This window comes from Equus caballus, chromosome X (assembly GCF_041296265.1).
Source record: "Equus caballus isolate H_3958 breed thoroughbred chromosome X, TB-T2T, whole genome shotgun sequence".
Taxonomy (NCBI): domain Eukaryota; kingdom Metazoa; phylum Chordata; class Mammalia; order Perissodactyla; family Equidae; genus Equus; species Equus caballus.
The window spans coordinates 63,486,676-63,500,537 of NC_091715.1; the positions used below are offsets into that span (position 1 = coordinate 63,486,676).

General features: G+C 42.8%; 1 protein-coding gene across 1 annotated transcript in view; it reads right to left on the minus strand.

Annotated features, from left to right (window-relative positions):
- Window positions 1-7,901: 7,901 nt before the first annotated feature.
- Window positions 7,902-13,862, minus strand: part of EDA2R (ectodysplasin A2 receptor) — a 92,768-nt gene continuing 86,807 nt past the window's right edge. The window contains 7 exon segments of the mRNA XM_005614269.3: window positions 7,902-7,973; window positions 7,976-8,227; window positions 8,229-8,287; window positions 8,460-8,518; window positions 11,099-11,261; window positions 12,751-12,836; window positions 13,387-13,565. Of these exon segments, the coding sequence (XP_005614326.1) occupies window positions 7,902-7,973; window positions 7,976-8,227; window positions 8,229-8,287; window positions 8,460-8,518; window positions 11,099-11,261; window positions 12,751-12,836; window positions 13,387-13,565 (870 nt within the window).

Here is a 13,862-nt window from a genome sequence, read left to right on the forward strand (position 1 = left end):
ACCTTGGTCTTGGAAAGCCAGCGTCCAGATCTGGAGCTGCCAACCTTCCCACGCGCTGATCTTCCTAGTCTCCTCCCCACCACGCTCTCCAGTCATGCCAGGCTGGAAAGGACTCACGTCCAAGCTAAGGCTCCTTTCATACGAGCCCCACCCCCACCAGAATTACCTGCTCAGAAATTGAGGAAAGGGCTGTAGTCCAGGATGAAGGTGCATCCGTCTTCTCCATCCCTTCTGCCCGCAAGGTGGAAAAGAGCAAATCTCGGTAATTAGAGCTCCCTCACAACGTGCCCATCTCCCTGGTGTAGCTGGAGGTTAGAGGACTGGTAGAAGGTATGGCGACCCTCGCCTGCAGGGTGGTACGAGGTCTCTTACTGTGACGTGGTTTCTTTAAAGCCCCGCCCTCATGTAATTTGGAGAAGTGGCGCAGAGCTGGAGGATGCATTCTTTACTGCCCCCTTCTGTCTGTTTGGCTGGAAAAGAAGTCCTATTGATGAGGAATGAGTCTTCACAAACTAGGTAAATTTAAGTTCTTGATCCCCATCCCTATCTCCAGGTATATGAAAACTCCAGAAGAGTGCTGTGCCCTCACCCCTTACACAGACTCTGTAGCAACGGGAGTAGGGACGGAGGCACTTACTTTCATAGCCCCCTTGCATCCCGCCTCCCCGACTGAAGCGGCTGTCTCTCAGAGGAGCCACACCCTCGCCCGCAGCCAGGGATAGGAAAGTTGAGAGAAGGGGTAGGATCAGGAAAAGAGGGTGTACTCCTCCACGCTACCTGTTCCTATTCTGCCTGGGCATACTAGTGAAGGAATCTCACTCTAACCTTAACCCCAACCTCACCTCAACTTGGAAATTTGGAAAGGTATATTAGCTGGAAATTTGAGTTGCACTCCTTTATCTGCCTTCTCCTCTGGGGGCAGTGAAGAGGTCTTTTCAATGAGGGGCAGAGCTCCTCCAATTGGAGAGCACTGGGGCAGGCCAGAGCTGTAACTGAAGCATTGGGGTGAGCTTCCTGACCCCTTCCCTCATCCAGATTAGATGTAGAAACAACATAGCCTCCCCTGGAGCAGACAGACAATCAAGCCCAATTCCTGACACTAGACAGAAACCCCTTCCCTAACAACACACACTCCCTTGCTGCATGGGCAGCTACTGTGAGGTTTCTCAATCAGGATGGTGTAACCTGAGAGAGGGGAATCTGCACAACAGGGAAAATGCTGAGTTCACTGGCCTTGAGGGACCCTAGATCCTAGCCCAGGATGTGACAATTATTGTTTGCCCCTTGGCACATTTATTTTTTGGGAGGGGGCAGATGGAGGTTGGAAGAAAAGGTCTAGAAAAACAAGGAAATGAGGAAAGTCTGTAACTCCCTCTGCCCAACATATACAACATAAGCACATGCCACACAAGCATGTACCATGAAAGTATATACTATATAAACATACACGGCAGAGAGATATACCACATAAACACACACCATGTGTAGTGTATACAGAAGTTGAATTATAACGATGTACGCTTGAAATCTATATAATGTTATAAACCAGTGTTACCACAGTAAAAGAAATGTAATTGCCAAACCCAAAGTTATCTAGATTTTCTCCTATGTTATCTTGTAAGAGTTTGATAGTTTTGCATTTTACATTTTCACTTGTGATCCATTTTTAATTTATTTTTGTGAAGGGTGTGAGGTGTGTGTATAGATTTATTTTTTTGCATGTGGATGTCCTGTTGTTCCAGAACCATTTGTTAGAAGAACTCTCTTTGCTCCATTGTGTTGCCTTTGCTCCCTTGTCAAAGATCAGTCGGCTATATTTATGTGAGTCTGTTTCTGGACTCTCTATTCTGTGCCACTGATCTATTTGTCTGTTCTTTCACCAATACCACACTGTCTTGTTTACTGTAGCTTTATGTTAAGTGTTGAAGTCAGGTAGTGTCAGTCCTCCAACGTTCTTCTTCTTCAATGTTGTGTTGGTTATTCTGGGTCTTTTACCTCTCTATATAAACTGTAGAATCAAGTTGTTAATATCCACAGCATAACTTGCTGGGATTTTGAATGGGATTGCATTAAATCGATAGATCAAATTGGGAAGAACTGACATCTTGGCAATATTGAATTTTCCTATCCATGAACATGGAATATCTCTCCATTTATTTAGTTGTTCTTTGATTTCTTTTATCAGAGTTTCATAGTTTTCCTCATATAGATTTTGTACTTATTCTCTTAGATTTATCTTATGTATTTCCTTTTGGGGAATGCTAATATAAATTATATCATATTTTTTTTTTGAGGAAGATTAACCCTGAGCTAACATCTGCCACCAATCCTCCCCTTTTTGCTGAGGAAGACTGGCCCTGAGCTAACACCTATGCCCATCTTCCTCTACTTTATATGTGGGATGCCTGCCATAGCATGGCTTGACAAGCAGTGCATAGGTCTGCACCCAGGATCTGAACCTGCAAACCCTGGACCGCCAAAGCAGAGTTCATAAACTTAACTGCTGCGCCACTGGGCTGGCCCCATGATATCGTGTTTTTTAATTTCAAATTCCACAAATTCCAAAATGTTCATTGCTGACATCTGGTTATTTTTTCAGTTCACTTTTTTCTCTATTGTTGAAATTGGATAATTAATATTGCTGTATTTTCAAGTTCACTGATCTTCCCTGTCTTCTCCATTGTGCTCTGGAGTCCATCTATTGAGTTATTACAGGTATTGTATTTTTCAGCGCTAAGAGTTTTATTTGGCTCTTCTATTTCTTTGATGAGACTTTTTATTTTTTCATTTGTTTCAGCAAGTTCATAACTGCTCATTAAACCATTTTTATAATGGCTGCTTTAAAATCTTGTGAGATAATGCCAACATCTATGTCATCTCATTGACATCAGTTGTCTTTTCTCATTTAAGTTGAAATTTTCCTGGTTCTTGTTATGAACGTGATTTTTTTTATTGTATCTAGACATTTTGTGCATTTTATTATGAGGCCCTGGATATTTTAAATATATTCCGTTTAGAAGACTTCCTCTGAAATCACATCAGTGGGAGAAAAAAAGTCACTCTTTCATTACTGATAGATGGGGAATAGAAATCCAGGTCTCCCACTCAGCCTTCCTTGACACCCAAGAGGTAAGGGGTGCCACCTTGCTGCTGAGAAAAGGAGAAGTTTCAGCTCTTCAATAGGCCTCTGATGACACCACCCTGGCTGGGAGGAGGAGTGGCACCATTTTCCTGCTCCCCATGTGGCCTCCACTGACATCTCTGGGTGGGGAGATGACTTGTTACTTCTTGATGGTAGTGAATGCTCTGGCTTCTTTCTCATCCTCCACTGACACTGGCAGGTAATGGGAGGAGTGTCTTATTATCACTGGGTATGGGTGGAATTCCAGCCAGTCACTAGGCCTCTACTGAGTGCTTGTTACCATGCTTGCTGTTAGGGTAGTGATAAATGTTCCAAGTTCCCCATTTGATCTTCTCTGATACCACCCTGGCAGGAAGGGGAGGGATACCTCATTACAGCAAGGCAAGGGTAGAAATCTTGGCTCCCCACATTGCCTTTATTGACAGGGATGGTGATGGGGCCACAGTTATTTCCATGATGTAAGGCAGTTATTATCTAGAAGATTTCTATCTTGCTAGTTTGCCTCTTTCCTTGTATTTTGGCTGGAGAGAGCAGGTTTTTCTTGGGGGCTTTATTGGTCTGTGCTCATTGGCATTTCTGTGTTGCTGGCTTTTCTCTCACCTAGTCTGAGATATATGTGACAAAAAGAAAACCCAGGGAACTCTGCTGTATCATTCCTCAGGTTCTGTAGCCCCTAGGTAATCTGCCTTCTTCTCTACACCTTTCAGGGCCTTCTCATATTTGTTTTATATATAATGCCCAGTGTTATTAGCTGTATTTAGGAGTAAAAGAGAAATGCATCCGTTCCTCCTTGGTCTGTAACTTGAAGCCTTTAATTGTTTTTGTTAAGGTAAGTTTGAATGTGGCTTGATTTTGCAGCCTGTAGACTTTGCCCAGGAAGTTGACATATTGTAAGTCATCTGTATTTGACCATAAGTTTATACTTGATCCTGTACTTAGGATTATTTGTAGAGGATCATTTGATACAGATTATGAATAATATCAATTTCAACCCAAAAAGGTAAAAAGTATGGCTTAAGGAAGACCAATAGTCCTATAGAGGCTCATCTCTCAGCTTCTGCCTGCAGATGGGGAGGCAAGAAACAGACAGTTGGAGGAAGTTTTAAAAGGGCCTTTTAGCAGAGTAAAAAGATTACTTGTAACCATGATAAGGAAAGCAATTGGTAGGAGAGAGCATTTTCCTATAGGGCAAAGCTTATCAACCCTGGCTACTCATTAGTATCACCAGGGGATATTTTTAAAAATCTATATCCAGGCTTTACTCTAGCACAATTAAGTCAAAATATCTAAGGATGAAGACAACACATCAGTATTTTTGAAACTCCCCAGGTGATTCCTACTGGCTCTAGCCTTTATCCTTTCTCTTCATGCTCCAGGGACAAAAGGAGACAAGATAGACAGATAAAAAGAGGCTTGTCTGACCTTGCAGCCCTTCTCACTTTTTGACCTCTTGAGAGACAGTGCTGAATAGAAAGTCTCTTAGCTTCCCACTGGGGTCAGACCTGGCAGAAAATGTATATCCATGCTGGCTGCAGGGTGAGGGTCAGGGAGCTGGTGGGAAGGGAAGAGTATAGGCTTGGTATGGTGGGCAACAACATTATCTCACTCATATCCAAGTATAAGGGCCTTATTTTTCTCTCCATCCTTTTTTCTTCCAAAGAGGGTTGTTTTCTGGAACAGATATGCCAGAAAACCAAAATTCTGTTGTCCAGCAAATGAAGATTTCAAGGTATCACAGAGACTCCTACCCTTGCTATTCACCCCTATATCACTGAGTAATTTAAGTCCAGTCACTTTTCACGTCTGGACCTCAAATTTTCTCATCTACAAACTGGGGATGGTAATCCCTGCCTTGCCCACTTCAGGGTCTGTGTAAAGATCCAATGAATGATGGCTGTGAAAACACATTGAAACTGTAAGTGCAGCACCCATATATATGGTAAATTCCAGCATTCCCACTCTAGGATAACTATGCCCTATCCAGAGTCACAGTTTTTACAAATTAAGTCACATCCAACATTTTGGACTATGTAGATTGCTCCAAAACAAAGGACACAGTTGCTTCACTCATCTGAGCACTTTTTCTTCCAAATATGACCCACTGTGAGACAGTGAGCCTCAGCCCAAGTGGCCTATTATGGGCATAAAGGAGACTTAAAAACAATCCGTCATGCCCACTTCTGAGCCCTGAGGTTCTCATCTCCCCTGTGCCATTAGCCATGGAGAGAGAAGTTCCATTTCATTCTGAGAAGCCTGTGAAACTGATGGTGAGTGCTCAGAAACTGGTTGGTGTTTCTCTAAATCAAGAAACCACCAATGGCCCTAGGGCCAGGCTTCAATGAGAGTCTTAGGTCCTCAGTGTCCCCCACTAGATCTCAGAAGCTCTGAGCTTTGGATTTGGCCCTGTGGATCTAGAGACTCAGCCTTGGGCCTTAGAAAGCAAGGCACCAAGAAGGGAGAAAAAAGGTAAGAGTAGAAGAGAAGTAAAAATGAAAGGAGCTTTTGGAAGTACTGTTTTAAAGATCAAAAAGACACTGTATTGAATCCCCACTAAAGAATGGTAGAGAACTATATGTGGGAAGTAAGACCCTGGCAAATGGGCTTGCTCCAGAGCCATCACAGCCACAGAAATCTAGGAGATGAGTGGGGAATTAAGGTGTCAGGCATCTCTTAAGATGTATGTAGGGGTGTGTGTGCACGTGTGTGTATGTGTATTGGGGAGGGGGCGGTGTAGAAGAGCCAAAGGGAGAAGGGTTTGATTTTGTCCTTAAAGTGCCAGGTAGATGTATCAATAGAGTACTAAGTGGCCCCTTCTTCAGGTCTACTTGGCCAAAGATGCAGGCAGTAAAACTCTACCTCATTTATTGTCATCCCCTCCCCTCTTCTCTATAATCAAGCTGAGCTAGGAACCTGTCTGATAGTTCCATGGCTCTCCAGGCTAGCTAGAATAGGAAAGTAGAAAATGCTGCAAGTCAGTCTTGGGAAAATGGTGAAGAATCAATCTTCTGGTGGGATGGGATAGGATGTGCCCCATCCATAGAGTACTGGCTGTTGTGGACACCACATCCCAGGCTCCTGCTGCTGTTGTGGTGTAGGGACAAGGCAAGAGAGTCCAGGGAGAACAACTCAGTAAGGCTGCCAGGAGCCCAGGAGACTAGAGAGGGGTCAGAGCAAGTTAGAAACCTGTGGGACAATCTCACTGGCTCCATCCTCTCCCCAATCCTCAAAACAAAAAACATGATTTAGGTCAATGGTTTAGGATACAATAGCAGAAATATATCACCCAGCTAGGGTGATGACAGTTCTACCCTATTCTATACCGGTGAGACCATTCCTCGTGAAACTGGGTTCAATTCTAAACCCCACATACTTTAGAGGAACCTAAAGTGATACTTTCCAGAGAGGAGATGCTATCTTCAGACATCTTCAGGGCTATCACAAGGCAAAGGAAGCAGATGAGGTCTGTGTGGTCCAAGGAACAGAGGTAGGTCCCATGGGTGGGTATTACAGGGAGACAGAACGTTTTTCTTTACATTGAGCTTGAATTCACCAGTCATAACTGTTGGGCAGTAGTGAGCTCTCTGACACTGCAAGTATGTCAGCAAGGATAACACAAACACTTGGTGGGGATATTATAAAAGGGACTCAGGCATGGATTGGACAACTTGGAGGGAAAGTTGCACTAGATGACCTAAGGTATCTAGGCTGACTGGTTTGATAGCAGTCTTGGCTTTCATCTACATATTGTTCACCTTTTCTTAGGTAGGATGTAGGGAAGAAGTCATTGGGAAACTTGGACAATATCTTAGCTGGATAATATGGTAATGGGTGCTAAAAGGTAGTTGGTTAGTTGCAAGTTAGGAATCTACCCACCCTCCTGCCTCGTAGTGCCTCATACTACTTGAGCCTTTGAAAAAGTAACCTTGGCTATGGAATAGTCACATTGATAGAATGGGACAAGCTCTGGATTGGAACACCAAAATCTGAGCTTTAGTCCACTGATTTGCTCTATGACTTTGAGCATATCACTTTCCCTCTCTGTGTCTCAGTTCCTGTCTCTATAAAATGAGGCTTTCAAACCCTGTCCTGCTTACCACAATAGGGTGTTATGAAGATCTGATGAATGTAGTGGATGTGGAGGGATGCGTAAATTGTGACTGGAGGTGGGTGAGGGGAAGAAAAACTAACATTGTTTAAACATCTTTAATGCATCAGGCACTGTAAAAGGGACTTGCACATACACTTTTCGTTCAGCTCTCACGGGAATTTATGAAGTGAGTAGTACTTTCTACTTTGTACAGATGGAGGACCCAAGGCTCAGAGAGGTGAAGTAACTTACACAAGGTTCACATAGCTATTAAGGAATGGAGGTAGATTTGAAATATAGGGTTGCCAGATGCTAGGAGTTGTATATTTTTCCACTGTGCCATGGTGCTTGTACACCTGAGGGGAGATAGCTGAATATGACTATTAGACAGTGGGGCCCTGAGAGAGCTTTTAAAAGGCCAGAATAGAGAGACTGGTGTCATGTCAACTTGTCCAGTTCGTTGACAACTGTGAGCCCAGAAATGTGATGTCTGACTGACTGGCTCAAAAGATGAGCAACACCACTGTTGCCCCTCCATCTGCCAGTGCTCCTAGCTTGCTGTTCCTCTACACCAAGCCCTGTTGAACAACAGTACTCCAGAGGAGGATTCTTTGGAGGTGGTCTCCAATTTCTGGTCTTTCTGCCCTACCTTTCCAGCTCTCCTCAGTAGAGTTAAGGGCTGGGGACTTCAAAAGGCACATTGAGCTCCAGACTCTCTCCAGAGCTTTCAGCTGTGCCCCCACCCCCAAGGTCTCAGCTCCAGTATAGGAGGCAGAGCTGGAAAACTTTTGCAGGTCCAGCTCTGTGCATTTGATGCGAGTGTGGACCCAATGGGAGTGGCTCTCTGAGGTGCAGGAGGCCATGGTAAAAGACTCCTGTGTGGGGAAGTCATGAGTCGAGTTGCAGTCATCATCCAGGTTGGGGTTGAGTGGCTGGGTTTCAAACATGCTTTTACTCAGTGCGGACTCAGGACTGGTCTTCTGGCCAGGTGCTAACGGAGAAGAGAGATTCCTCCTCCACTGCCTCGTCAGCCTCAAACTGCAGCAGACATCCTGCAACTTGAAGCAGAAAGCCACTGGGTCACCCAAAGACAGGGGCTTCTCTCAGTGGGGCATCTGATTCTCAGCACAAGATGGGGAAGGGTCTGGGAGCTAGAGCTCTGTTTTTACTCCGTAGGGACCACAGCACCTAGCACCAGGCTGAGGTGACACAGTTGAGAAACATACTTACATTGGGGTATCCGATTGAGGCTACCTGGTGGCGGATCAGGGAGAAGAGTCAATTTCTCCAGAGAAAGAGAAACCCTTTGTGGGAAGCAGGATTTTGACACGCTCCAAGATGATCTTCATTCCCTTGTGTTATGCCTGTGTATGTTATATGGTGAAAGTCATTTGGCAGATTTAATTAATACTATAGACCTTAAAATAGAAAGATTATTCTGGATTACCCAAGTGGGCCAGATGTAATCATATGTGTCCTTAAAAGCAGAACAGGAAGGCAGAAGAGTCAGAGAGATGTGATATGAAAATGACTTGACCAACCATTGCTATCTTTGAAAATGGAAAGATGTCATAAGCTAAAGAATGTGGGGGGTCTCTAGAAACTAGGAATGGCCCTTAGCTGACAGTCACCAAGGAAATGGGACCTTAGCCCTATAATTGAAAGAAACTGAATTCCTCCATCTTCTTGAATAATCTAGGAAGTGGATTCTCCCCTGGAGCTTAAAGAAAATAATGTGGCCCTGCCAGCACCTTGATTTTGGCCTTGTGAGACTCTAAGCAGAAATCCAGCTGAGCCTACCAAGCTTTTGACCTATGGAAATGATGGGATAATAAATAGATGTCATTTTAAGCCCTTAAATTTGTGATGACTTGTTATGATGGTGATAGAAAAGTAATAGTCCTTCATGCATAAGTCTGATTCAACATCAGGTTACAAACTGAAAGCCTATGGGGTGTGTATTTGTTTCACTTCCACATCATAGCTGTGGTTTTGGTTTTTGTTAGAACTCATTGCCAGAGCTTAAAACTATGTCATACAAAATTCCAGATTTTTGGCTTCTCTTGAAAATTCAGAAGATCTTGAAATACTGAATATTCTCACATGGTAACAAACAGCTGGAGCTTAATGGTAGATTCCCCTTTAGATAGGGGATGAACTTTTCAATTTGCCACAGATCCTATTCCTCTCTGTTGCATCTTATTGGATCTAATTCACATATTAATCTCGCCTATACAACCCTAGTATGCATGTAAGTCAGTGATTCCTAATAAACACCTTCCCAAAACGAGAAAATGTCTAACTCTCTTTCCCCTATGGAGATCCTGAGGGATCTGTCTGCCCTCATATCCCCAGAGAAAGGTACTGAATCATTATCTTGAGGACACAGGATGAGCAGAGAAGGGTTATTCATTTCTCATCTCCTGAGGCAGGAGGAGGGAAACAGGCAGCTCTCAGATGTTGCCTTATCTTCTGTCTGGGCCCTGAGCCCCAAATGCTTCATTGCCCGCATTTCATGCCCATGCCCATGGAATGGGCAACAGCACTTATATGAGAAACTGGCCTTCAAGGTCAGAGATGGATGATCTACCCTGAGCCACAACGTTTCAGGAGCCACTAAAGTGTAGAAGAGAGAGAAGTAGAGTTTGAGAAGGATCATAAAGGGACAACAGTGTTCCCTCAGCTCCCTGCAGCCGACAAAATGCTAGATTAACTTCCCCTCAAGCCAGAGGTGTGGCAAAACATATCTTCTAGGCTTTTTGAATATCATCTGGCACACCCTACAGCCAAACTGACCAAGGCAGATCTATATAAGAAGGATCTTACTACACAAATAGAGTTTAAAAAAAGTTATGCTGTTTTGGGCCCAGTATACAGTGGCCTGAGGAAGAATACTGAGCACTCATGTATATAGTACTTTATGCTCCCCCTTCCTTATTAAATTAACTCCATTCATTAGCCTGGGTTCCTGTTTTGATGTCTCTGCCTAGCTCTCAGTTCTCTTGATGGCAATGAAGTTGCACTGAGCCTCAGTACAATTGGCTAGAGTTATAACCCCTTGCCCAGTCCTGGCAAGCCACTATCCCACCTCCTCCATCTTTGCCTTCAGTGACCTGGACTTTCTGTTCCATCTTGACTAATGGCTGGAGTTTTACTGAAAACAGATCACAATGTTACTCCTGATTTTAAATACGACCTTCCATCTGGAATTTCACATGACCATCACCTATGGGCTGAGCCAGGCCCCTTTGGGTATCATTATTGTTTGGGGGAAAAAGTCTAGGTTTGCCAACTCCTGTGGACACTGGGCTCTCAGTTACCCACATTTTGGATGTTACCATACTGATAAAAGTTGCCTAAGACCTCACCTACTTTTATTACAGTCATATCTCAAATACAGCCAGCCTTCCTCCGTTTCTGATATGTTCCAGAATCTATACCTATCAGTAGAAATGAAGAATTGGAAAAGAACTAAGAAACCAATAAACCAAATTCCATCTCTTATTTTAAAGATCAGGGAGAAAGAGGCTCAAAGAAACTAGATGACTTGTCTAAAGTTGCACAGTGATTTAGAGGTAAATTTAGAACCTAGGTCTCCAGAATTCCTTTCCCAAGGATTTTCCAGTGATGTTATGTTCCTTTATGAATCCCTGTATGTTAATGAACCAGGTCCCATAAACTAGCAGGTTTGGTCTTGGTCATCTCTGAAGTCCAGTGCTTTCTATTGCCACCTCCAAATAGTCCACTCCTGGGATTTTTCAGCACTGTAGGGAAGGCCCATTATCTCTCAACCCCAGAAAATTTCTCTCTTTTGATAATTAGGGCCTTGCTCGTGATTCATGTAATACGTGAAGCAGCTATTCTTACCATGCTGGAAATGTCTGTTAAAGAACTGCTTGCAGTAGAAGAACAAGAGCCCCAGGAAAGCCAGGGTAAACACCATGAGGAAACTGCTCACCAGTGCAACAAGTGTGGCCTTCTGAGGGGGAACCGTGGGTACATCTGCCTCCACTAAGCTCAACAGGAAGGCACCTGTGAGACAAGAAAGTGGGGGAGGTCAGTCAGTGTGGGCAGTCAATAATCACCCTGACACTGGGCCTGGACTTCTTCAGGACATTGCCTCTACCTAGAGCCTTCCTCAATTAGGCCTGCTAACCTGGTTTTACTTCTTTGTAGAGCAGGCTAAAGTATGAAGAACAAAGCAGAGGAACTCATATACTGCCATATAAATTAGTACAATTATTTGAAGATACACATATCCTATGGTCTCTCCATGTTACATCTAGTTATATAACCTAGAAAATGGAAACAAACTAAGATGTTCATCAGTATGGCACAGGATAAATAAGTCATGGTATAATCCTATGATGTAATACTATAATATATCGCTTAAAATAAAAGACCTGTGTGGATCAATACAAATAACCCAGAGGGGAAAAGCAAATTTTAGAAAGAGAGTATATACCTTGATATTTATATAAAACATAAAATAATAACATATCTTGCCTATAAATATATACATACACCAAAAAAGAATACAAATATTAAAACACAGGTGGAGAGTATGGCAGAGTCATAGTGGGAGTGGAAGTAATGTGTCTTACTTGCAGACTGAAGTAGATAAGATGTAGTATGTTTCTTCCATTGCCTCTCCTGTCCCTTAACCTGGAAGCTACATGGTCTAGATGGTATAGTCACAATATGGAAGAAGGACTTTGCATAGTGAAAAATAAACTTTTATTGTATTAAGTCACTGACATTTGTGTGTTTGTTACTGTAGCATAGCCTACCAACAAGATACATACAATTTTGTGATAGTGGTTGCCTCTAGGGAGAGGAGCAAAAAGAGAATTCCATTAAACCTGTGAAATCTTTGTTCCTTTTAAAAAAATCTGAAGCAAATATGCAAAATGTTAAGATTTATTAATTCTGGAGGTTAACTGAGCATTTATAATTTTTTTTGTATTTTAAATATTTCTACATATTTGAAATATTTCATGATTTAACAAAATCAATAATTTAAAATGAATAAGTAGACATATATGTAGATAGATAATGATAGATAGACAGACAGATAAATGGATAGTGATATGGGCATAGATTCGATCCTACTACTTCATTCAGGCTTTTACTAGTCCCAAGCACTAGGGACTCCTATAAACCTCATATAATCATCATCATCATCATCATCATCCAGAATTGTACAAATGTTATAAATTATAAAGTGCTTTATAAATCTTGTATTTCATCAGACCTAGACAACCATCACATAATGTATGAGGAACAATGATTTATATATTTTTTCAGATGAAGGAAATGAGGTTCAATGAGTTTCTATGATTTGCAGAGGGTTACACAGTTACACAATACATTGTGAAACCAGGATTCAAATTTAACTGATTCCTTTGCCAATCTACTCTACAAGAAGGACTATGAGGGGGTAGAGGAAGACTTTACTACCCCATCTTGCTGCTACCCATTGGGTTGGGGAGGAAAGGACAGAAAAGAACTGGATACACGCACTGAACCTCAGAGGTGGGGATTTGCTTCATGCATGGAATGCACCCTTGGTCCTGCAGGCCTCCAATGCATGTCTTTTGGTGGAATCTTTGGTCAGAGTAATAAGGAAAGGCAAGGTGATTAAACAAACAATGCACTTGGACTGGTCCTTCCTGAAACCATAGGTAGCTTGTAAAAGTCTTGCCCTTCTGACAGCCAGAACCTACCACCACCCCTAATAAGTTCTCTGTCTCTATGTCTGTTTCTGACTTAGAGTCCCAGGCGCTCCACAATTTCGCCTGTTCACCATACCCTATAGCCAAAAGGGGGAATAGTCTTACAAGGGAGGGGAGCAGTGTTTTGACACCAACTGCTTGCTAATTTCTTTTAGGTTTGCAGTGAGATTTATCTTGAATCTTGGGCTTGGGCTGAGCATGCCAGCATGATGAAAAAGCTGTTAGGTACTCATCTGTGGCAGACCATGTACTAGACACTTTACGGGGGGATCTTGGGAAGACACTGCTACTTCCTCATGAGAACTTAAACTTATCATGATATGGACAGAATACTTCAGCTAGGCTCTTAGAGGTAAGGATGAGAGAGACCTCCAAGGGCTATGGAAGGCCCAGAAGACTTTGGCCTCATACAGTGGGCTAACCTGGAAACACAGTCCCCACAGACAGCATTAGAGGTAGCTGTGCAATTGACCTTCAGGACATGATTGATGACAGCACAGGTGATACAAGTCTGACATCTGTGGTGGCCCCAGCTGCTTTTCTATCTGTGGGCAGGCAAGGCTATGAGGTAGGCATCTCCACCTTCTCCATAACCACAATCCTGTAGAGAGATGGGAGTCATTAATATTGCTCTACAGGAACTTTGAGAGAGGATCAGTTATGGGACAAGTGGACACTACATAGTGTAGTATTTTACAAACTTCAAGTTGCAACCCATTACCAATTTATGAAATCAATTTACTAGGTTGCAACCAGCATTGAAAATTGAAATAAGAGAAAATAAAATAACAACATCAAATATCAGAGTGCACAGCATGTACTAAAGATAGGTATTTATATCAGTCAGCATAGACTAGGCTATGCTATGGCAAAAAGCAAACTCTAAATCTCGGTATCT